The sequence below is a fragment of the Chroicocephalus ridibundus genome, chromosome 1, assembly GCF_963924245.1.
Source record: "Chroicocephalus ridibundus chromosome 1, bChrRid1.1, whole genome shotgun sequence".
NCBI lineage: Eukaryota > Metazoa > Chordata > Aves > Charadriiformes > Laridae > Chroicocephalus > Chroicocephalus ridibundus.
Window position 1 is genome coordinate 27,675,521 of NC_086284.1, and position 24,297 is coordinate 27,699,817.

At 43.9% G+C, this 24,297-nt stretch overlaps 1 protein-coding gene across 1 annotated transcript in view; it reads left to right on the top strand.

Moving 5' to 3' along the window:
* Positions 1 to 9,457: 9,457 nt before the first annotated feature.
* Positions 9,458 to 24,297, top strand: part of KL (klotho) — a 52,935-nt gene continuing 38,095 nt past the window's right edge. Inside the window, exon 1 of the mRNA XM_063332523.1 lies at positions 9,458 to 10,259. Within this exon, the coding sequence (XP_063188593.1) occupies positions 9,510 to 10,259 (750 nt within the window). The 5' untranslated portion in view covers positions 9,458 to 9,509. The remainder of the gene's footprint in view (positions 10,260 to 24,297) is intronic.

Here is a 24,297-nt window from a genome sequence, read left to right on the forward strand (position 1 = left end):
TATCCAAAGCTGATAGATATAACACAGGATCTACAGAAGACCTGTGTTGTTTCAGAACATTAAGTGGAAAACAGGGGGAGTATCTAGCCAAAAGTCACGCCAACTATATGTGGGCAGCTGAAATGAGCCCCCTGTGCAATATCGGCAACTCCCATGCAGATGTGCCAGACACCACGGACTGCTGGAGATGGAACCAGACATACATGTTTGGGCAGGTGAATCTCTCCTTGGTGCTTACCTTAGGGTGAGTTGAATCACTCTCTGGGCTGCACGTATTACATTGGTTAGATCTCCTTGAACTGTCATGGGCTCAATTCAGTTACTTAAACATAGGAATCTTCTGAGATGCCCTGAGGACCCTAAGACATTAACGTGGAATTGCCAGGTGTGACGCAAGACCAGTAACTTCTGAAGTGGAAGCCAGAGGTCTGACAGAGTACACCACAGTGTCTACATTGCCAAAGGAGGCCTGTGTTTAAGCTAGTGAGTTTGTTTCTCATCTTACATATGGAAACTTCTAAGTAGACAACTACAGTCAGGTGCCTTAATCCAAAGCTAAGTCCAGCCCTCCGTTCATCAGTTTTGTTAATTGTGGAAGGCTACAAGACAGATAAATTTTTCAGGGGTCTGCTACTTGCTCTCATAACTCTTTATATTTGAGGAATTACTGACTCCAAGCACCACAGGAACCACCAACACTGCATGAAGGTGTTCCTGACATCCCCCAGCCCAGTTCCAGAGCCTGTTTTGATGGCCCAGCTTGCTTAGCCTTGCCCAGCCCCACAGCTCAACTGATCAAGGGAATTCTCACAAAGGTTTCTTTGCTCAGAAATGTTAGATATGCCTGGTAGACACTGGACAACACTGCACTGTGAAAACATAGCAGTGATTTCAGCAATCTAAATCCATAGAATCCAAGTTCTTTTTACACACATTTGATGAGTTATATCAAGCATCCTTTTATTAGCCACCATATTCTACTCTGCCTCTTTAATGCATTATCCAATTGGCTAGTTATTTTTTCTATAAAGTAAACATCCAGGAAAGCTCCAGTCATTACAAGAATGTGTTTACTTTAGGCTATATATCTTTATGTGCCATATTTGGATGTTTTCTGGTCTGTATATCATCCTCCCCACATGACATGTATCCTGTTGTCCTGGTTTGAGGTAAAACAGAATCAACTTTCTGTTCAGTAATTGTATTTCTTAGCTAGGCCTCTTCTAACTCTCCAAAATTAACAGCCTGTTGTGTCTGAAATGGTTCGTTCAGAGTGGTAAGACAGTTAGTGCCAAGGAATGGCATGCAGAGAGGCTCTTGCTTATACTTATTGCTATGACAACCAAGGTCAGCTAATTTCGTTATTTGTCCAGTTGGAGGGTTGGAAATGGAAAGGCGTAGAGGGGTCCCACCTGCGGGGAGGAGCGGACAGGACAGGTGACCCAAAATTGACCAACAGAGTATTCCATCCCATCTGCCCCATGCTCAGTATAAAAGCTGAGGGATCAAAGGGTCAACTCTTCCTTCAGTGGCTGATGTCCGAGGAGGACCCTGTCTGTTCATGTGTCTTTGATCCCGATCCCTGTGTTCCTGACTCCGTCTATGGAATCCAGTTCCAACCCGCCACTGAGTCCAGTCTAGGACTTCCCCAGCGCCTGCCAGTGATGTCATCGTGGGAGCTTAATGCGGTTTTGTATATACTGTATCTATTTAATTATTTTCCTTTTTATTTTTATTATTAATATTTCATTAAAGTAGTTTAGTTTCTTCTAAACTCGTAAATCTCTCTTTATCTCTCCCCCTCCTCCCCGTGTGTGAGAGGTTGGGGGGAGCACCTGTCGCCAGCCATTGGCCAATTTGGCCAAAACCACGACACCTGTGTAGGCTTCTTAGTTCTTTGGTAGACTACAGACATCCCATGTGTTAATCTAGTATCTGACTGCCTATCAGACAGTCTCAAGCTTCTCGTTTCTTAGCTGCTCAGCTACAAGCTTTAAATTTTGTAACTGCAAGCCTTCATAGAAATGGAAGGACTATGCTTTAGTCTACGCTGCTGGTCCACATACAGGACCTCACAAGAACCTGCAGATATTCCTCCAGTCTTCCCATGGAGTCAGACCACTTGAATAGCTGTTGCTTTTAGAAGCCTACTGGCTGATGACCGTCACTTTGCAGTGTGACAGGTAAAAAGCTATTTCTTCACACAGTGTTCAAAACCACAGGAAATGTACAGGAAAAAAAAATAAACACACCAGAAAAGAACCCCAAACTTACTATGGAAGTTATCTGACTTTCAATTTTTGAAGTAGTGCACCAATTCTTCTGGATAGTAGCTGTGAAGAAATGCTTGATGCAAAATGCTTTGGCTACTGGCCATACATCTATGCTTTCACATCATAGAGGTGAAATTCATTATAATAATCCTCAATGTTTTTTTTCTTTTATTAGAAAGCTCTATTTTTCAAGACTTGACTGTTGCAGCATACTCTACCTTGGCCTAATCTGATCCAACTCCTCAACCACATTTGATGAGATAGACCCTAAATTATGCATACTTACTGTTTTAGTAATAAAAGTCTTGACTTCCCAACGGTTTTGAGACAATCTATCTTGGAAATACAGGAGTAAAGTCTTGCTAGGGTATCTGGGAACAGCTCCCAAGTACATTTATGTGAGTATGAAGCAGCACTAAAAGACTAAATGGCTTCTCAGTTGTGATTAATGGGGTGAAATCCTCTTGGCAGCCGGTCACCAGTAGTGTCCCTCAGGGCTCAGTTTTGGGGCCAGTTTTGTTTAATATCTTTATCAATGATCTGGATGAGGGGATTGAGTGCACCCTCAGTTTGCAGATGACACCAAACTAGGTGGGAGTGTTGATCTGCTTGAGGGTAGGAAGGCTCTACAGAGGAACCTGGACATACTGGATGGATGGGCCAAGGCCAACTGTATGAGGTTTAATAAGGCCAAGTGCCGAGTCCTGCGTTTCGGTCACAACAACCCCAAGCAGCGCTACAGGCTTGGGGAAGAGTGGCTGGAAAGCTGCCCAGCAGAAAAGGACCTGGGGGTGCTGGTGGCCGGCCAGCTTAACATGAGCCAGCAGTGTGCCCAGATGGCCAGAAGGCCAACAGCATTCTGGCTTGTATCAGGAATAGCGTGGCCAGCAGGAGCAGGGAAGTGATCGTGCCTCTGTACTCGGCACTGGTGAGGCCTCACCTCGAGTCCTGTGTTCAGTTCTGGGCCCCTCTGTACAAGAGGGACATTGAAGTGCTGGAGCGTGTCCAGAGGAGAGCTACCAGGCTGGTGAGGGGTCTGGAGACCAGGTCATATGAGGAGATGCTGAGGGAGCTGGGCATGTTTAGCTTGGAGAAGAGGAGGCTGAGGGGAGACCTCATTGCCCTCTACAGCTACCTGAAAGGAGGCTGGAGAGAGGTGGGTGTTGGGCTCTTCTCCCAGGTGAATAATGACAGGACCAGAGGAAATGGTCTGAAGCTGCAGCAGGGGAGGTTTAGATTAGATATTAGGAAGAATTACTTTACTGGAAGAGTGGTCAGGCACTGGAACAGCCTGCCCAGGGAGGTGGTTGAGTCACCATCCCTAGGGGTATTTAAGAAACGTGTAGATTTGGCACTTCAGGGCATGCTCTAGTGGCAGAGATTGTAGGGGTTTTTTTGTGTGTTTATGGTTGGACTTGATGATCTCAAAGGTCCTTTCCAACCATGAAGATTCTATGATTCTATGATTTCAGTACTACACACTTGACACAGTACAGAGACTGAGTTTTTGCTGTTCAGTCAAAATTGATTTTGTATAATATAATAGTTGCGTTTATTAAAGAGCATCATATGCCTGTAGCCCTGAAAAATATTTATGTGTTTGCAGCCAGTGTTGCATGTACATTTAGTAACACAGCAGCATAGAGCAATATAGTTTAAACGTCTAGTTTACAAAGTTTCAGTGCTGTTCAGTTTAAAATGATGTAACTCTTAACTGCAGAAGAGTCATTTAGGAAGAAAAATCTTAAAAAGAATTAACACACTGCCATAGTTCTTAAACGCATTCCTGTTTCTTGGTGAGCCAGTCTTTGCCTTGCAGTAAAGGAGACCAATATTGGCATGAGCTGAAACCAAGACGAAATAAGTATCTGAACTGAGGTGTCATTCAACTGCTTTTTGAAATACAGATTTAGCAAGCACTAACTTGTCATGCTGTATGATTTTAGCAGGTGTAATTCTTATCAATTTACCTATGGGAAGTGATCGAAAGATATGATGATAGAAGTAATTTTGCAGGGTATTCTTCCCTGACTGACTTTAATGTCTAAAAAATTCAACTTTCGTGTACATAAAACTCAGCATTGCATTTTCATTTTTTAATAGTAGTGCTTTTTATTTCTTCATTTAAGCCCCTGTGGATCTTTCTTTTCATAGAAGATGTGGCATTTTGCCAGGGGTTTTAAAATAGTAGGAATTTGAAGAGTGAAGGGAAATGCTTCAGCTGTGCCTGAACTGAAGAGATAGGATGACTGTATATGAAAAGTCACCATACATGTCTCTAGAGTACTGTCAGCTCTAGTCTGAGCCACAGGATTCAAGCTTTCGAGCCATCCTGTGGAGACTGGATGAAATTGGTTTCAAAATGATAAGAGTGTATCACAAATAGAAATTCAGAGCAGTGAAATTATGTTTCTGCTCCTTTTTATACTGCATCAGAGACCACAAACTGGGATTTTCACAGGTACACACCTCTTAGGCTTGAGATCCAGTCTATCCAGATCCCATTTAAATTGCTAAATCTTGTTCATCCCTGTGAGTGATCCAGTCCCTCTGTTTTCCATAATTTTCTACCCTAAAAATGCCAAAAACTCACTGGGCAACTCCCTGTTTGGCCTGTAACTTTCCTGGACACTCACCTTCACCTGTTCACACAGGCACAGCAGACTCTGTGGAGACAGGCCTATTTCTTCAACCACTGCAAACCAGGGCTTGGTTCCTGCCTAAAACAGAGTTGAAGCCTGTGGCTCATGAGCTGCACGGCTGGTGTTGGCAAGGAGAACTCTCCTGTCCTCTCTCCAGCACCCCTGAGTCTTCTCCCTCAGCTTTGTACCCTTCTTGCCAGTCAAGCCCATGTCCCCTGCCCGGGACAGGAAAAGCGAGGATGTATCCACCTTCCACTATCTCCCTTCTCAGGAGAGAGGCAACTTCTTTTCCCTTCTGTCTTTGCCCATCCTTTCTTCCACCAATTCAGAAGGCACTTTTGAAGACAGGGAGATCACCTGTAAACTCTTGTCTCATCGTCTGGATAATGGAGAGGTGCTTGTGTCCTCCCAGAGTAAAAGACAGCATTTCCAAGATGTCATTTCCAATGAAATAGCATTCCAGAAGGGTGTTTCACTTTTCTTCTCATCCCCATCGCCTTCTGTGTTTCAGGGTTTGAAGTGGGTTTACTGGTTCCCTTGAAGGAGGGTTTGCAAGGCTGGGAAGGCTTTGCAGCCCCTGCCATCCAGGTACGAGGAAGCATCCAGACACCACGTGTCCCCTCCTAGGTTACAATAGGATTGTCATCCCTACCCCATGCAAATATAATACAAATTTCTAGGCTCGCATTGAAGTTACTCCCCATCCCCCTCCAAAGTAAGAAGGGCCAAAGGATTTGGAATTCCACTTTTCCTACAAAGGGACGTTCAGGATTTGCCCACTTCTTGGAAACACAGTTACAAAAGGGTAAAGGGAAAACGACTGGAGTTTAGGTTTCTGATTTCCCACCTCACACTAGACCCTACCACAGAATAAAGGAGAACAATTCAGAATCCTTTATGGGATAAAAAGAATTTGTCATACTTGAAACAGGAGATAACTAGGGTCTCCAGAATTCAAGAAAGGTCATTTCAGGTTCTCTAACACCCTTTCCATCTACAAAAGAAGCGGAAATGAGAATGATTTGGTATCTACAGCTAGAATAGAGGAAGATTATATATCTTCACAAGTATTCCTCAGCACTACACTACACCAGCAGGCATATTTTGGACCTGACTACACTGTGTTTGTCATTTCAGTAGTCAGTTACTAGCTGCCTTTAACGCCATTCTGAATGTACAGAGAATGCATATAACTAGTGGGATCAAGAGAGAAAGAAGGAAACGGTGTGGAAGGCCACATTTTTTCAAGAAAAACGGAGTTGCAACTTCTTGTCTGAGAAAATTGAGGAAAAACTTTTTTGCCTGATAGGCTGTGATGTCCTGTCAGGGATGAAGAATGCTGTTGCACAGCTTTCCACTGGGAACAGCTATTCATCAACAAGTGGAAGTAAAATATGACAGCGTAGCAGTTTGCATTTAACAGACAGAATAAAGAAGTAGGTTGTTATGCAGTGAAGGAAGCAGTAGCAAAAACACCCGAGTCTAATTTAGGTGGTGATTTTTTGCAAGCAGCGTCCCCAACTGCTAGCGAGTACTTGGGTGTCTTGAGATGAAATGCTGAGGGTGTAAGTCTATTACACAAGGCTATTTTCAACGGACTGTATGCTTGTATATGTTTGGAAATATGCTTGTGAACAGTGAAGGGGCATTAAAACAGAAGATGGCTGGTTTAGGCACTGAGACAGCTTGTTCTGCCACAGTGAGGAGCACAGACGCTACCAGCGTAAGGCTGCTGGCTCTTCTGCAGAGATTTTAAAATGAGGAAGGGGTTTGCTGCATTGAAGGCAATGCCTGATGTGACCTCAGGGAAAGCTGTTAAATGAATCTAAAGCAGTAATAGAGTTAATTTACCTAAAATTAGATATCCCAGAAGATTCAGCCTCTTTGGGGTAGAAACAGAAATGCTCCGTCAAATTTGATTGCATGCACTGACTGCATAGCAAAGAAAATCTCAGCAAGCCTAATGAAAATTGGAGTGACACTTACAGTATCCATTATACATATTATCAAAAGTTGAACATTCAGTAATCACCAATACAAAGAGGCTGAAAGGTAAATCCTGGTCTGCTGACGTGGGGCAGAGTGGGAAGTGTGTTTGCTCAGCAGCACAGACATGACGGAGCCATGCTTTGAACTCAAGGAGCAGTGAGGGACACCTGGATGTCTGCAAGTGTTTGGCCGACCTTTCTGCAGGGTTAATATTGCACAGAGTTTGTTAGACTGTCTGTTAAAAAAATAAATAAATTGGCTCAGAGCAGTGGGTGATTGTGTTGTCCTAAAACGTGACTCTGTAAGCAGAAACCAAGCAACTGGAGGCCACAGTGCACGTTTTCTGACACTTATGCTAAAAAAAAACAACCCAAAACTTTTTATCTCGCAGACATACAGGTGAAGTGACAGCTTTGTGCCAGCAACTTATGGCCAGATTTCATCCCTCAAAAATGGACTGCTTGCTTCAGGAGCATAGTCACTGTAGGCTTCCTGGATAGTTTTTGGAGAAGGTAGCCACCTCCAGAAGTTGACAAAGATCTTAGCTAGGCTGATTTACATTAACAGCGTAAGGCTCTCTTTTTACTTTGACTGCTGAGAGGCTTTGGAAGAAACAAACTCTGTGAAGGAGTTTCAGTTAAGTGCCTACTTATAGGTGCTGCATAGGTGTAAATAAGATTGATATAGATTTTAATTAATAATTAGTAGATGAAAAGAAAATGTATCAAAATATATTTTAAAATCTCTTGTGTCCCCAGATACCCAATGACGTTTTCTTTCCTTAAATGTCAGCAATGGCCTCAGCATCACTAACACCCTGGTTTAGGCTAAGGTATTTCTGAGGCATGTCTCTACATCCCGATTTTCAAAATACTTAGGCAGCGAGCTCCAGTGAAGGCATTACACTTCCACTGAAATCAGTTCAGTGCTGAAGAGGAGCCTGGCTCTTCACTCCTTGCACAGGGCCAACTGCAGCAATGCCGCTGTGCACTTAACAACCTCTCTCCAGCTTCCGCAAGTAACTACATGGTGATGCTAACACCTAGATCTGTTGCTGCAGCTCAAGTTGTCATTTACTTACACTGTAATCAAATTTCATCAGCTTGTCAGACTGTATACCAAACTTCTGGTAGCTGATGACTACCAGAGCTGGGGCCTGCCATCCCCAGCCTCCCACCCACTTAGGGGTCAACTGTCCTTCCTTAGGGAAGGGGTGTCAGTGGTCCCTTGGGCTGCTCAGCGCTTCATCCCTCTAACGTGGGAATAAATCAATTGTCGCTCATGGAAGACTAACTGCAATCCTGTACTCTACATCTTTGGTCATTTCTGTAAAAACACCACAAAACAATGCCTGAAACTGAACCCAATCGGTGCAGAAAAGGTGGAAGTTGGAAGCTCTAGAAATGGGCAAAGCAAACACCCTGCCTGCACCTGAGGACGTTTATTTTATAAATATAAATATAAAATGAAATTATCTAAATGCCTTCATTCTGTAGTTGAACAATGACTTTATCTCCTGGGAACATCTCTGTGTCCTTAGAAGCCTGTCTAATAGGTGCAATGTGTTGAGCCAGTTCTCGCTTCGCAGTCCTGGTCGAATTATTTTGTCTGAAGGAGACAAGAAGAGCAGTCTGACATCTGCCTATAAAGAGAGGTCCATGCATCGCTCCCACACGATCGGTTAAAAAGTGTAACTCAATAATCATATTTACCTCATTTTGTTTCCTCCCCATAAAGATCTGTGAGGCGTTTCTAATTGGAACTTGTTTTGCATGCGGTAAACAACCAAATAAACCAACCTCCTACTCTAAAAAAAGAAAAGTGTTATTACTGGGAGGTGACAGTCCATGAATTACTGGGGGGGGGGGTGAGTGTATGTTGTCCTTGGACAACGAGTTGCTCTTTAATTACTGTTACATGAGACATCGCAGACGAGACATCTTTTGCCAAGGTACCACGAAGGAAACACTGGGTGAAGGAAAAATCATTTTTATTTCCTCGCCTTCCCCCCGACCCCTCTCCGGGGATCGCTCCCTCCCCTCGGCCGCTCCGCAGGGGCCGCTGCCCGCCGGCGCCGGGCTCCCCGAGGGCGGCACTGCGGGGGTGGGAAAGGGGCAACGCGCAGCTCCTCCGAGGGGATGGATCCAGCCGTCGAGTCTCTCCGTGGGCTGCTCAGAAACGCCGTTTCGGAGAAAGGGTGCAGGGCAGCGGCGAGGGTCGCGCCTCCGAGGGGGCGGACACCGGAGCCGCGGCGGGGTGCAGGGGCCGCCTGCGGACGGGATCTCCGCCCTAAGGGGCCGGCGTGTGTGTGTGTGACAGAGGCGACCCCGAAGGGGAGTCAGGGTCCACCTCTCCCCCGAAGAGCCCCCGCCCCGCTGCTGCCCCCTCTTCCCCGCCCGCCCCGTCTCACCCCCTGGATCCCGCCCCCGGAGGCAGCTCTCCCCGAGGGAGCCGGGCGGGAAGGATGCAGACGGCCGCTCCGAGGTAATTATTAATAGCCGTGCCCACCGGGGCGGGGGGGGGTAGGGGAGGGCAGGTGAGATAAAAGGGGGCGGCCGGGGGGCCGGGAGGAGGGAGCCGCCGTCGCGGAGCCCGGCCGGGAGCAATGGCCCCCGCCGCGCCGCTGCCGCCGCCGCTGCTGCTGCTGCTGCTGTGGCGGCCGCTGCTCGGGGCGCCGGGGCAGGGCGCGGGCACCTGGTCCCGCTTCGCCCGGCTGCCCTACCCGCAGGACCAGCTCTTCCTCCACGACACTTTCCCCGACGGCTTCCTCTGGGGGGCGGGCAGCGCCGCCTACCAGACGGAGGGCGGCTGGCGGCAGGGGGGAAAAGGCGCCTCCGTCTGGGATACCTTCGCCCACCGCCCGGCCACGCCGCCGGGGTCCCCCCCGCCGGGGCCGGCGGGCGGCGACGTGGCCAGCGACAGCTACAACAACCTCTTCCGCGACGCCGAGGGGCTGCGGCGCCTGGGGGTCTCCCACTACCGCTTCTCGCTGGCCTGGGCCCGGCTGCTGCCCAACGGCACGGCGCCCATCAACCCCGCCGGGCTGGACCACTACCGCCGGCTGCTGGGACGCCTGCGGGAGCTGGGCGTCGAGCCCGTCGTCACCCTCTACCACTGGGACCTGCCGCAGGGGCTGCAGGACGCCTTCGGTGGCTGGGCCAGTCCCGTCCTGCCCCAGCTCTTCCGCGACTACGCCGAGCTCTGCTTCCGGCATTTTGGCGGGCTGGTGCGCTACTGGTTGACCATGGACAACCCCTATGTGGTGGCCTGGCATGGCTACGGCACGGGGCGGCTGCCGCCCGGCGTGCAGGGAGGCCCACGCCTCGGCTACCGGGCAGCCCACCACCTGCTCCAGGTAATGGCGGGCGGCGGGAAGGGGCCCCCGTGGCTCCTTGGCCACCCTGGCTCATGCCATGGGGTGGGTGTGGAAGATGTTCTCAGCCCACCCGGTTGTGGGAAGCCATTCCCTGGTCAGCCACCGGAGTGGAAACTGAATGGATGTGCCCGACAGAGTGCGGGCTGCCGATGTGTGGGGCCGAAGGCGGCAAGGCTCGTAGGTGGGAGGCAGGAACTTTGTATCCGAGGTTACTTCGAGTTAGTGGAAACAAACACGCTGAGTTAAAGCGCTGTCTGTGTCCTGCAGAAATGTTCAATCCTGCCCCCAACGCTTGCGATTGCCGTGCTGGGTGGGTGAGGGGATGCGTTTGGCTATGCCAGTCCAGCGCCAGCTTACGCAGGTTACTGCGGAAATGCTTAATACGACTGTAAAGAGAATTTCACGCATTTGATAAAAAAAATCTTACTGAGTTAATGGAGATCGTAGAGGTGGCCGAAATGTCACACTGAGAGATTTTCTTGACACAGGATGGGTTATTTTGGCAATGTGAACGCTTTTTGGGAAAAAAACCCCTTTGCTCCCAAGCTAGTCTAGTAAGTGGCATAAGTACTTTGCTATACATCATTTTTAGGCAGTATACCTGTTTATGGTGTGATTGTAATGATCGCTGGAAGAAAACATTGTGGATTCTCAGGGAGAATTAAGCAAAAGTGTGTACAAATCCTTTCAGTGACAGGGGAGGGGATCCAGCCCATCTGACGGGAATGGTGTGGCCATTAAGGTGTGATCTGTTGAACCTTAATACATGCTCACAAACTCTGCTAATGCCCATCTGCTCAGTGTACACTTACCAGCAGGAGTTACATGTATCATGTATGAGATGTGAACACTGAGAAAACATCCGACGCTTGTCTTGTTCAACTTTTTATCACTTTCCCTGTATTACCTTTGCATTGTTCAGTGCTGTAAAGAAGTCAAGGGAGAATACAGATGGGGAAGATATGGCTAAAAATTCCTGCTCCTGAAACCTTTGAACTCTTCACTTAGTACCTTGGGTTGTACTTGACCGTGTTTCAGGCTGTGATTGTACAGTTCAGTGAACTAAGTGAATCTGCTTATGGGTGACGTTATTCCTATAGCTACATATAACTGTATATAACTATATATAACTATTCCTATAAGGATTATAGGCAGCAAGGCTTCATCACCTTTCAATGACCGTTAGGCTTTTCATACAGTTGCTGAATAGTTGCCGGCGAGTTATTTGCTATACTTTGCATAGTTATTCTGAAGGCAGCGGGGCTGTGCACGAGGGGATGGGCTGCCGGCTCGGTGCCAGGGCGCAGGACCTGGTGAGCGGAAACTCTATTTCTCTGTCTTCCTAGAGATACCCATGCAAAAGAATTAATTAAAGCTGCAAATTTGAGCACTCAGGTTGTCAGACCTTGGAATCCTTCAACTCCAAGGGTCATAGGCTCACTGAGGTGGAATTTTAATGTTGTCTGTCACTTTATTACTTTTTTTAAAGCCCCTCCTTTGCTGTGCAAAACGGGCAATTAATGAGTCAGTTCATATTCCGTGTGGCTCTCCCTTCCGCCCTTTGTTGAATTTGTCGCTTCAGACCTGAATTAATACAAGACTCTGAGAACAGACAAATAAAGATGAACACCTCTTTTGTCCTTGGCTTTTACATAGTGTGGTCTATCTTCGATATTTATATCCTACATCAGCGGAGTATCTGAGTCCCTCATAATCTCAAGCATATGCTTGTTCTCATAAAAGCCCTATGGAGAAGAAAGGTGCTTTTCTATTTAACAAATGAGAAACTGAGGCACAGACTTGCCTACGCCAATTAAAAAGTATAATTAAACCAAGAAAGTCTGCCAATACTTGGTTTAGTAACAGAACCTCAGGATTAGTTTTGTCCTAGTGACTGTCATTCAGGGTTTTCACAATGAGTGGACATTTCTTTTTACATGACAGTGTAAGGCAGCAAGGTATAATTTTTTCCACATTTCATGAATGAGGAACCGAAACACAGATGCAATGAAGACCCAAAGTGTTCACTGATTTTCCTGCCCTTTTCCTGGCAGGTGATCTTGTTTAGAATATTGTTCAGTTGTATTATACTTCCATCTCTTCTATGAGTCAGATCCCAAAATCTCAAATCACCCACAGAGAAAATAAGGGACGCCCAGTTTATGCAGAAGAGGTCCCATCCCAGACTCCTCCAGGTAGGAATCTTCCATAGAGGCAGAGATAGAGCCTAACTCTTCAGGACAGAGAAGTGAGAAGCTTTAACACTGAGATCCTCCTTTTCCTTCTTACATCTCCGTAGCTTATTGATACTAGACCTATCAACTTGTGCAAGCAATGAAGTAGGAAGCTACAGAACGCAGCTTCTTTGACTACGCAGCCCGATAACTGGAGAGAAAGTGTATGTAATCATGTAATGAAAGATTAAGTTAAACCGCATATGGTAAGAAGAGAATTACATTTCTCTATGCAAATAAATTTTTTTCTTACGTAATTCTTGAGTGATTGACTTTGCAACTTGAATCATGTTCTTTAATGTGCGTCTGTGGGTTGCATATAATTTTGTAGGTGAGTTTGGTCAGTTGTTCTCAGGAGCACAGGGCAGCCTTGATTTGGATCAGAAGGCTGTACAGAAGTACCGCTTCATCGCGTAACCTGGTGGATGTGTGCAGCACCGGAGAGTGCTGCCAGGAGATAGACACAGTCCTCATAGCCCCACCAGAAGAGATGTGGTAGCATCATCCCCCACACAAAAAAAACCCTTTCAGCTGCCTAACGTTTTGCTGCTTATGTCTTACATTACCCAAAAGGTCTGGTCCTAGGTTTCTTCCTAGTCCTTTTTCCTTCTCTGTGGCACTCTTGTCTCCCAGGGAAATTGAGCTTGCAGAACATGCTTGTTTTTTAAAAGATAAAATGTGTTGTCATAAATGTTTGGTTTTTAGCAAATAATCAGACTAACTCTTACTATGCATGTTTTCTTTTTTTTTTTCCTTATTTGCAATATGCAGTTTTAAGCATCATCTTTCTTCATTTATTCAAACCAAAGACCCGCATAAGTGGAAAACTTGATAGCTAGTGAAAGCTGATGTCTAGTAATTTATTTTACTAGATGCTAATTACATTAAAAGACTAAATAATTTCCTTTAAGTTCTTTAAAATTCAACAGTTATGAATGTGGATTTTGGTCTCTGTCTTTCTGAGTGAGTTATTTATTATCTGAATAAACAATCAAATGAGAGTTTGATTTAATTCGGGTTGTTCAGCTCAGGGCGGGTGAAGACAGGGCAATGAGGTTTGATCTGAGTAACAATGTTTAAATCTAGCTTGAACAGTTTTCATCCTATTGTACTGAATTTTTTAATTACCTTTCATTTTTCTGAACTTCTGCAAATGAGTCATAACAGATGCTAAATGCACAGAGTAAAAGACATTTTCTAGAAAGAGCAAATAAGAATAGTGTAAAAAAGCTTGTAAGAAAAAATATTTTATGGATGCATCCTTGGTTTGTTATTGAGGGATGTTGATCAATATTCAGTGAAAACGTCACCCTTTTATAGTATTCTGCATCCTTAGTTTGTTATTGAGGGATGTTGATCAATATTCGGTGAAAACGTCACCCTTTTATAGTATTTCCACTGACACTTGTTGCTTTTGAGATGTCTAAGCCCTTCAAACATAGTAAGAAATGGAGTAAGATGTTCGCATTTATTCACAAAATAGATTGAATGGATCAAGTATAGTTCATAAAAGTTGTCATTCTCTCGAGTCAAGAGCCAGAAAATGTAATGCCAGCAATCCGTCATGTATATGATGCATCTCTTTCTCCAGATAGGAGTTGAGAGGGGTCATTGTATTATGTTCTGGTTCTTGCAAATGCATTTTGTCATTACTGGTTCACAGTGTATTGTCTGAGTTGAACATACTTGGATTTACTCAATATAAACAGCATTTGCAGAAACAGAAGAACACGTTGTTTCCCCGAAGAAGTGAGTGGAATTGCTGCCTGGAAACCAGTCACGTAGCAACAGACTGATTTCCCTTCCAAAACTTTCCAAAACAAAAGGTAAGTACTCTTTTGTTGACCTTCAGTGCTAAACCTAATGAAGTATCAGTAATTGCAGCATAGGAGAGTGGTCTTTTGTCAGTGCATGTTGTTTCCTTCAAAATTCAAACAGCCTTCAAACTTTCACTAAGTGTGAATGGGGTGATTTTGGATTTTCCTGAAAGCAACATGGCTCATTGTAGTTGTGAAGACACACAGAATTTTTAGAAAAAAAGAAGGAATAATTCTAAGTAATAGTATTTTGGTTTTTTCCCCCTATTCTTTCTTTCTTAAGACTTAATTCAAAGACGAAATTGCTTCTGTTTCTGGTTTTGAATATCAGTTGGGTAGTATATATTTGCAAAGAATTTATCACAGTAGTGGTTATTCTAATCACTAATCATTTGAATCAGGTATCTTTCAAATGTCAGAGATGACAAGTGCAGTTAAACCGTAGAGCAAATTCAGCTTTGATGCTGCAGTTTTCTATGCCAGTAGCTATGAATAGTTATACTATGATCACAAATGATAGTAACAGCTATAGTGTACCTTTCTCAAGCTTTAGTCGTCAAGAGAAAAAAAAAGAGTCTCACTTTAAAATGTGATAAACAGAGAAGTTTGGACTTTCAGGAATGCTCATTTTATTAAAATTAGATCCAAAGATAGAATATGTAACTTTCCCCTTGCCATTTCTACCTGATCGCATACACATTTGGAAGATGAAATGCTGTTTTCAAATATTCCACTGTAACAAAAAAGCAATATGTTATCTTTACAGAGTACTTTGATTTTTAATTATAGAACTATCAGGATTAAGCAGGCAGAATAAGGTGTTATCATGGAAAAGTAAAAGTGGGCCTTCCTCAAGTGCAGTGGTTCTAGAACTTGAAAAGTTTTTTAGAGATTATAGGAAATCTTACTAAAACTCAACAGGCAGGGCCTGGAAAGGCTACACTGGTGACTGAAGTGTGATGGAAGCAGAATTTGTGTGTTCTCTGTGTGGAAGAGCACCAGGTCAAGCTTGCAGAAGTCCCACCTCCACTCTTTTGCTGTTCATTATGAGGATGAGAATTTGTTGAGAGTCCCTGTTCATTATGAGAATTTTAATGCTTAGTAGTTGTCTTTTTTATAGCTGTGAATCTGTATTTAATTTTATACGTAGACCCAAATCTGCGTTTTCATATCTCATTTTAAACGCCACGTGCCTGATTTTTAATTGTTGCAGTAGCTGTTGCTGGAGGTACCTAGGTGATATTTCTGGTTCCTATCCAACGTAATCTAGTATGCTTCTGTTTTAAATAGCATGCTTTTCACTTAAGATCAAAGTTTTTATTGAACGTGTTTGGCAGGGCTCTACTCAGTGCCAAAAAGATAATGACTACTGATTAACAGCAATTTGATATAGGTAAGGGCAACAAAAAATTCGCATCTCATAAAGTCTCATTGGGTACAGGAGTGTAAAGCTATCTGCTCCTTGATACTCCTTCATTTTGCATTAATAAAACCTAATAAAATAGGAGACATTCTAGGTTCTTCCTCATCAACCTCTTTCCTCAGGCAGAAGAGATCCTGTATTTATTTTAGTTTCAGGGGACCCGAGGTGAAGTGTGTGAAGGACTTGTGTTACTGTGCATTCCCTCCGTATGACAAAATTTTCCAGTTTCCATTTCATCTTGCTTCTATGGAAGGTTTCCAGTACTTAAGGTAATTGATGGGCATAATTCCTACCTGTACTTAAGGATATCGTTGAGACCTGGAAAATAAAGCCTAGCTTCAATTTTTGCAGAGTGAAATGCGTATTTTAATTTGAGATAGTTCACCATTTTTTAGTCCCTGCCTTTCCCTTTTGACCGAAAGCAATGAGCTCTTACAGCTTTTCCTATGATAGGTCAAGTAGACACCTCTATTCAGCAACCGTCAGGAGGTGGAAGTGCAGAGACATCTTTTCTGTTGAAAGGGTCGCCCTCTGTGAAGAAGAAGAAACGCTCTGTGACGTAAAGAAAGTTGCTTCGCTCATCACACGCCCACCTTGTAGAAGGTCAAATTCTGATCTCTTTCGCTCTGTTAGAAATTAAATCAGAACGGGACTCCAGCAGTTTCCTGGGCAATTACCTTAGCTTCATTCCTCACATTTATTAACTCTTTCTTTGAGTAATAGCATCTCGTTCCCTGTCTACTCTGGGGAACAAAAAGATTTTTTCCCCCGATCTTTCAGTATTTTTTCAATTAGACAGAAGCAGTGAATACGTCTATACAGCTGGTAGTACCATTGGCAAGCAGCGACCATTAGGACAGTGAATAGAGAGCAGCGCAGAGTGCGGGCATTTGGAGACTATTTTAACTATTTTTGGTGACTACGATGCATATCCTTCTTACATTGGGAAGAGCAGGAAAGAACAAACAGACACGTGTGCATGTAGATGCTCTGTAGTTTGCTTAGCTCCAGTTTGTGGTGTCTTATGGTCTACAGCTTGTTGTTGGCAGAGTTTGAGGGCTGTTAGCTAATCCTTGCAACTGAGTGTTTGATTGTTGCTGATGAACAGTTAAACTGCTGAACTTAATCTGAAGGTGCAAGGCTGATCTTGGCAAAGTTTTAAAGAAGCCAAGCAATTAAAGGGCCCTGCTTGTAGAGACTTGTAAAGAAATGGACACAAGGAGATTTTCTTCTTCCTTTCCATGATGGTAAAAATAAAGAAGAAAAAATGAAGTGCTTCTGAAGAAGTTGGGGAGGTGGCGTCCATATGCAATGATGACAGGTTGTAGAAATTATAGGATGCGTGTTATTTGTTTTAAGTGCTAAATAAAAACTACTCATGCTTGAGTATTTGCCTGCCAAAGCTTGTAGAAGAGTGTCTCAGGTAATTGTGAAAGCTGATTTTAGATTAAATCTGAGAATATAATGGAACAGAAGAAGAAGTTTATAGGAAACATCTCAGGATGTTTAGGAACTACATGAAAGAAGAGACTGAAAGAAGACCTGAATTACAGCACTTGAGAGAAAATATGCCACCAGAAAGAGGAGGTGGGTTGTCAAGAGGAAGAGTAATTAACTAAGCACAAGAGGAGGAAGATATTGGTCATCGCAAGGGACCGGAGCCTTCAGTAAAATGGGTTGGGTAGGAGACAAAGGATACCAAGGAAGAGAAAGAATTGAATTGACACCAGTGCTTTCTGTAAATGCTCCCGGGCATAAATATCAATGACAGGAAGAAAATTAAAGGACAATATGCAGACACACACAAAAAGGATAAAAGTTCAATATCAATAAAATTAGATTGGCTATTAGCACTCATTGAATTTCTGGTGTGGCCTTCCAGGGTTAATGGTAGGAACAAAAATCTGTCTTTAGGACAGCTAGAACACTTTGAGAAAAGAGGCGCTTGATGCATTTAGTGGCAGTGGAGGTGACAGTACTTGTAAACCTGCATTCTTCCTCTTTGCTTGCAAATTCATAGCAGAATGACATATGGCACAATTTAAACTCTGAGAATGTAGTTCAATGGTAAAAAAGAAAATAAATACAAGCTATGTTAACAGTAAACAGTTTGTTGAGAATATTAATGATAGCAGCTCCTGGCTTCTTGTGACAGCTTCAACGCTGCTCTGAGAGCACAGAACACTCGTAAGAACCCTGGCCTGTTAGCTTTGTAGTATATCTCTCTAGAGATTTGGTGGGGAGGGTGCTTCTAGATGCGCACTGGACTAAAACAAAGCAATTTAAGAATCTCTGGTCTTGGCCACAGTGAAACACATTTGTGTTGCTTCATTTTTTTCAATGTTTAGTCTGAGAAAATATGGCATGAACTGCAAAAGTTTAAAGTTTAGCTTCGTTTAGATTCTGAAATAAAACCCACATTCTAAATTCTCCCAGTTACTGAAACCGTTACAGATGCAGTTTACAACAGCTGGTGTAGGAACCAAGGGACTGGGACCCCGGGTGGTCCCAGTGCTACCAGGCAGCTGGGGCTCTGTGACTTCTGCATGTTGGGAAGCACAGGGACTTTTCTATGTCTCAGGATCCATCCAGCCTGGGATGCTGAAAGGCTGGGGAGTCCTGTGAGACACCCTGTGACGTGCTGTTCAGCTGGAGGCTGAGCTGACAGGGAGCCACACACATTTCCAGTGGGCTGTCACTTCGGTCTGCACATGATCATTTTGATACTTGCACTTCAGGTCTCATGAAAACAGCTGAGCTTTGACTGTTTTAGTCAGCTTAACACACCTCTAAAGGCAGCTGAATGGTTTAAAACTGGCCAGGAGAGATTATACTATGGAAATGCCTTGTTTTGTGAGTCCAAAAGTCAACCCAGGAATCTTTTTGTAGGTTAATCAGTTTAATGCCCTTACTAAAGGCTGGGAATTGTTGGCACCACTGGGATTATGTTTTACAACCTATTTGCTATTTGTATTTGCTTTACAGTTGGGAAGATAGTAGCATCTGTTTGTTTTGATCCTGCTTCTAGAAAAGCCATCAAATGGTCTGGTGGGGAGCAGGGACAGACTTGTAGCTGTTGGTCACACGTTCTGGTAAGAGTTCACTGATTTTCCAGTGCCTTTTCTCAGTCAGCTTTTTTCTTGTTCTTTGGAATATGTAGCAGCTCCGCTGGATCAGTTGTTTTTCAAAGCTGAGGGCAGAGTTTCCTCAATTTGTTTATTTAACTTTCAGCATTTTAAGGAATAATCTCATTTTTGCTGCAGGCATGGAACAGTTGAACATAGTTATTGATTAATTATTCTAATTAATGTTCCCTAACCTAAATATATATATGGAAATGGTAGAATTATGCAGCATTTATTTTCCTTTGAGAAAGTAGGTTGGGAATATTTTGCACTGTCAGGCCGAGTGATTATTTTTTGTTTTGTGTTTTGTGAGTAACAACATGTTGCTTCAAAATCTATTCAGTAATGCTGACCTCAGGTTTTAAATGAAAGTTCAACTGGCTCCTGACTGTACAGTGATGACATTGTTTTAATAATACACTTATTTCATTCTTCATTTCTTTTCCTGTCATGGTACAATGTTAACTTGGGTACAAGCGGTGTTGGCAGAGAGAAGGGCCACAACAGAAAGGCCATCACCAGTGACATATTCCTTCAGGAGGCAAAACCCAGGCCAGAACAAGTCGTAACAAAACACGAGGTGATAGGAAAGAGGAGTATTAGGAGAACAGATAAAGCATGAGGAGCTGGTCGTGAGTGGGAGTGCAGGAGCTGGGTTTATGAGACAATACTGCATTTTTGTTTGTATATGTGGCATTGAAACTTCTCGTGAAATGAGGTGGCCTGGAGTCCCCCAAAGGTGACTTGTTCTCTGGTTCATTTTTATTTATAAATGTCATATGAATTTTTTTGAGGAAGCTGACTTGTGATTTAATGAAATCACAAACCACACTTTACAGTGATGGAGCCTAATTCCAAAAGTCTGTCTTGGCTTATGGCACCCACTTGTTGTCCCCACATTGCCACCAGCACTGGGCATGGGGGGACACAGTGAGCAGCTTGCAAAAGAAAGGAGGGATGGTACATTAAGGCTGGGTTTCTCAAAGGAGCTTAAGGAAAATAAGCGGGAACTGAATTTTCCTTAGCTTTTTTGAGAATCCCGTCACTTTCAAGCAGTTAGGTAAATTAGCAAGTGCACAGACGTATTCCTCTCAATATGAAGAAAATGTGCATCCCATATTCAAGTGGCATCTCTGTCGTGTGAAATGTAAGACCTTGTAAATGCACTGAAGGAGCTCTTGAACACAGTTTGTCATCCTGCTTCCCTTCCCAGCCACGAGCATGCCTCTTTTTTTGAATGAGAAGGGAATATTGGGGTATACCAAGCAGGGCAAGGAACAAGCCGTCTTTTTCTTCTTCATAGTCAGCTGTGATTACTACCCTCCCTGTCATATCAGCTGTCTTTTTCTCAGATTCCTAATATGTCCTGTTTTCACAAAGTAATAGAATATAATCAGAGCAAGTCAGAAGGATCTAAAACCTGTGAAACTGGAATATGTTGATTCACTGAAATTAAAATATTTAAGAGAGGGACTTCAGTTTCCCATAAAAAGATGAGACCTAGGGAAAATAGTCATTTCACTTTTACTTTGCCGTGGAAATTCTTGGTTTTCCATTTAGATGTGATATTGAAAAATTTCATTTTGATATAGTGAGTCAGTCAGTCATTTCACACGCTGCCTTCTGTGTTCTTTCATTGGATGAGCGCCCACTGCTTCAAATTGGGTTAGTTTACCCTTGTGAAATTGCTGTATAACCTGCTGCAATATGACTGACTTCTTGAAGCTGCAGATTGATGCCTTTTATTCTTTGATGAAAGAAATAAAACAGTCTGAGAGCTGTCAGGACAGAATTCTTGCACCGTAGCGGTTACTCTGTGTCTCCTATTTGTAGCTGGGCAGTTTGTGCCACTTTTGTGAGAAATTGTAATGATTCAGTCATTTATCCTGCTCCTCTTTCCTATTTCTGGTAAAAAGAAAAGTGGTACTTGAAGGAGGTGGTTGCTTAAAAGGGGGAAAAATTCTAATAAAAGCAGTATCGAATAGGCACAGTCGTTCTGAGTCTGGATGTTAGCACCAGCAAACTGTAGCACAGAGCAGCTCAGAAACAGCATTTTTCCATTGCCCAGCTTAGGGTAATGAATAGAGACCACTTCAAAATTGGTTGGTGGTGAAATGGTTAGAGAAACAGCATCATAACATGTAAGCCATGAAAGGTGAAAACCTTTTTTAGTCAGATCCGATTTTACCTAAGTTGGACTCTTCTGGAGAGGAATGTTTCCTGTGTAATTGGTTATTTGGAATAGGTTTATAGAAACCAGAGGGGGTGGGTGGAGGTATGGATGACGTAGTGGTGCTGGCCTGTGGGATCTGGTTTTGGGGGCTCTGGACTGGTGGTCAGGAAGGAATGTATATTGTCAAGGAACAAGTGATGTTTCTTGTTATGCCTTTTTTTTCCTACTCTCTGTGCCGTGGAAGGTGGCCACATTCCCAGGATCGTTTAGGCATTTTACCTAAATAATTTCCCTTCTGTTACAAGAGGTTAGGATTTTGATTCTTTCCTGTTTTATTCCTATGGCCCGTTGTGATGTTTGGAACATTTGGTGTTTTGTCTTGTGTTAAAGGTCTTGGGATTTGTTTTGTGGCTCATAATGCCACGAACATGGGAAAAAAGGGACGTATAGTGGATATTATTGTGTAGCGTTTGGGGCTAAAAGCTTGTTATACTACTGCAGGCAACAAAACTTGATGATCTGTGTATCTCCTTTCCATTTTTTGCTGAGGGACTGTTCATTTTGTGCGAGTGCTTCTAGGGGAATTTTTTTAGGAATGAAGTGAGTATGGAAGAGTGAACTACAAAGAGAGAGGAATCAGAAAGGGTCAAACATACTTTGCAGCAGTATGTTCCCAATGTGGGAAAGGACCTGGAGGGTTTAGAAATAGACTTGTGGGGCACTAGCATTTCATATTCATAAGGGATGGGAGACCTAAGACCACACAGAAATGCCTGACTGAGCTATTTAAGCATCTAGGGGAAAAAGTTATACTTGGAGGTATACAGAGACAAAGGAGTCAATTGGTATGTCAAATCCGTAGAGTAATTTGCCAAAATAAACAGTTAACTGTCAGAGAACGAGCCTTCCTGTGACACTAACATTGACATTGGATGTAAGACAGAACAAGTAGCAATGACAACTGCCCAGAAAGCTGCCAGGCAGACTCAGCTTTTTTTGCAGCATCACTGGTTGTGTAATAAAGCAATTCCAGGTTTTTGAGTGGCTGGTGCAAGCTGAAGATTTTTCACTGAAGCACCTCATTCTGGAACTACTTCAACAGATATGAGATGGGTTGGACAGCCTGACCCATTGCAGTGGTTCTTATATTCTTCTACAAGTGTAAGAAATATTACTTTCTTGGTCCCCACATTATGTTTCTGGTAAGATTAATTATTGACTCCACCACTGAATAATTCACTATTGTTTTGTGCAATAACTATGCATGGGTTTGGGAAGCACTAGCCCAAAGCCTCAGTTTTGTATCTCAAAATCTTTAAAGGCTGGAGTATGTCAGGAAGGCACGCTGTAGGTGTCATTCTGGAGTGTGTCCAATGAAACCACTGCATTTCTGCACTGGTGGGATGACACTGCCAGTGTAAATGCTGAAAATCAATGTTGATTATTGGAACTGTTGCATATTGTGGTAGTTTGGATACAGATAATTACCTTTTAGAAGGCCAATAGCATCATGGCTTGTATTAGAAATAGTGTGGACAGCAGGACTAGGGAAGTGATTGTCCCCCTGTACTCGGCACTGATGAAGCTGCACCTTGAGTACTGTGCTCAGTTTTGGGCCCCTCACTACAGGAGGGACATTGAGGTGCTGGAGCGGGTCCAGAGAAGGGCAGCGAAGCTGGTGAGGGGTCTGGAGAACAAGTCTTATGAGGAGCAGCTGAGGGAGCTGGGGTTGTTCAGCCTGGAGAAAAGGAGGCTGAGGGGAGACCTTATCGCTCTCTACAACTACCTGAAAGGAGGCTGTAGAGAGGTGGGGGTCGGTCTCTTCTCCCAAGTAACAGGCAATAGGACAAGAGGAAATGGCCTCAAGTTACACCAGGGGAGGTTTAGACTGGATATTAGGAAAAATTTCTTCACTGAAGGGGTTATGAAGCACTGGAACAGGCTGCCCAGGGAAGTGGTTGAGTCACCATCCCTGGAGGTATTTAGAAGGCGTGTAGACGTGGTGCTGAGGCACATGCTTTAGTGGTAATTGATTGCCAGTGCTAGGTTAACAGTTGGACTTGATGATCTTAAGGTCTCTTCCAACCAAAAAGATTCTATGACTCTATGATTCTATGATTCTTTTCTAGTTAAAAAATGTTTTGCTGACTGTGAATTGGATGGCTTAAATGAAGAACAGTCTGTGAGATATGCAAGTAATTTTTTTCAGCTTGTCCCCTCCAGATCGAGGACAAAGGAGAGCATGCAAGGCAAACAAGTATGCCTAGTCAAGGGTGGACACTGCTGATACAGAAGTAGTCTGTTTCAGTGTCAGTAGGCCACCAGCTCTCGAGCTCCACTAATAGGAGAGTTGGATGGGGATTAGAGCCTGCAGAGTCCTCACATTCATCTTTGTGTATAGCATGAAAATAATTCGTTGATATTGGCACTGGGTAAAACTGGGACAGTCTTCAACCTTCAAAGATTATCAATAGCAAATTATATTTATCCAACAGCTGAAAAAACAATGTTAAACTACCCAGGGTTCATGTCCACCTCGGGTTACAGCTGTCAGCAGCAGGGCATTTTGCTAGTTTGAGTGAGGCTGTAGCATGGAAAATTGCTCCTGCTCTACAGTTTAGCATCATCATCGTGTTTTCTTCCAGGCAGTGTTTGCATCAGCTGAGACACAGTTTGGCATCTGCGTGGCCTTTCAATAGTTGGCTTCTCAATAACCATCATAAAATGTGGTCTAGTGTAAAGATATTTCTCTTGAAGTGGTTTGGCAGCAGTTCCCAGTGATCCCAGAGGGAAGAGCAGCTAGGACTTGTTCTCCAGCTCTGAGCCAGCTGTCCACTGGGCTGACCAGGGGTGTGTACTTTGGCTCTGCACCACAACTAGCGAGTGAAGACATGGACTAAGCTGTCCTTGGCTGCCTGCAGGCCTTTGGCATAGAGCTGCATAATTTGAAGTGGTGGACCAGGAGCTCAAGGGTCATACAACAGTGCTGCATCAGGGCTGGTGATGGCTGGATGAAGACGAAGGAGGGCAGGCTTCATTGCAGTAAAGCCATCTCTCTTGCATGTTGTAGAAGTAAACATGGGGAGAGCGATCACACTTGTGTTAATTTTAAACATGTTCAGCAGAGACATCTACATTTGAGTTCGCCATCCTAGGGTCCTTTTACAGGTAATGGGGAGAAGTGAGCATGGTGTCTCCCATCCTATGACCCCCCAAAAATAGTAATTGTTCCATTTCTGTCTGTG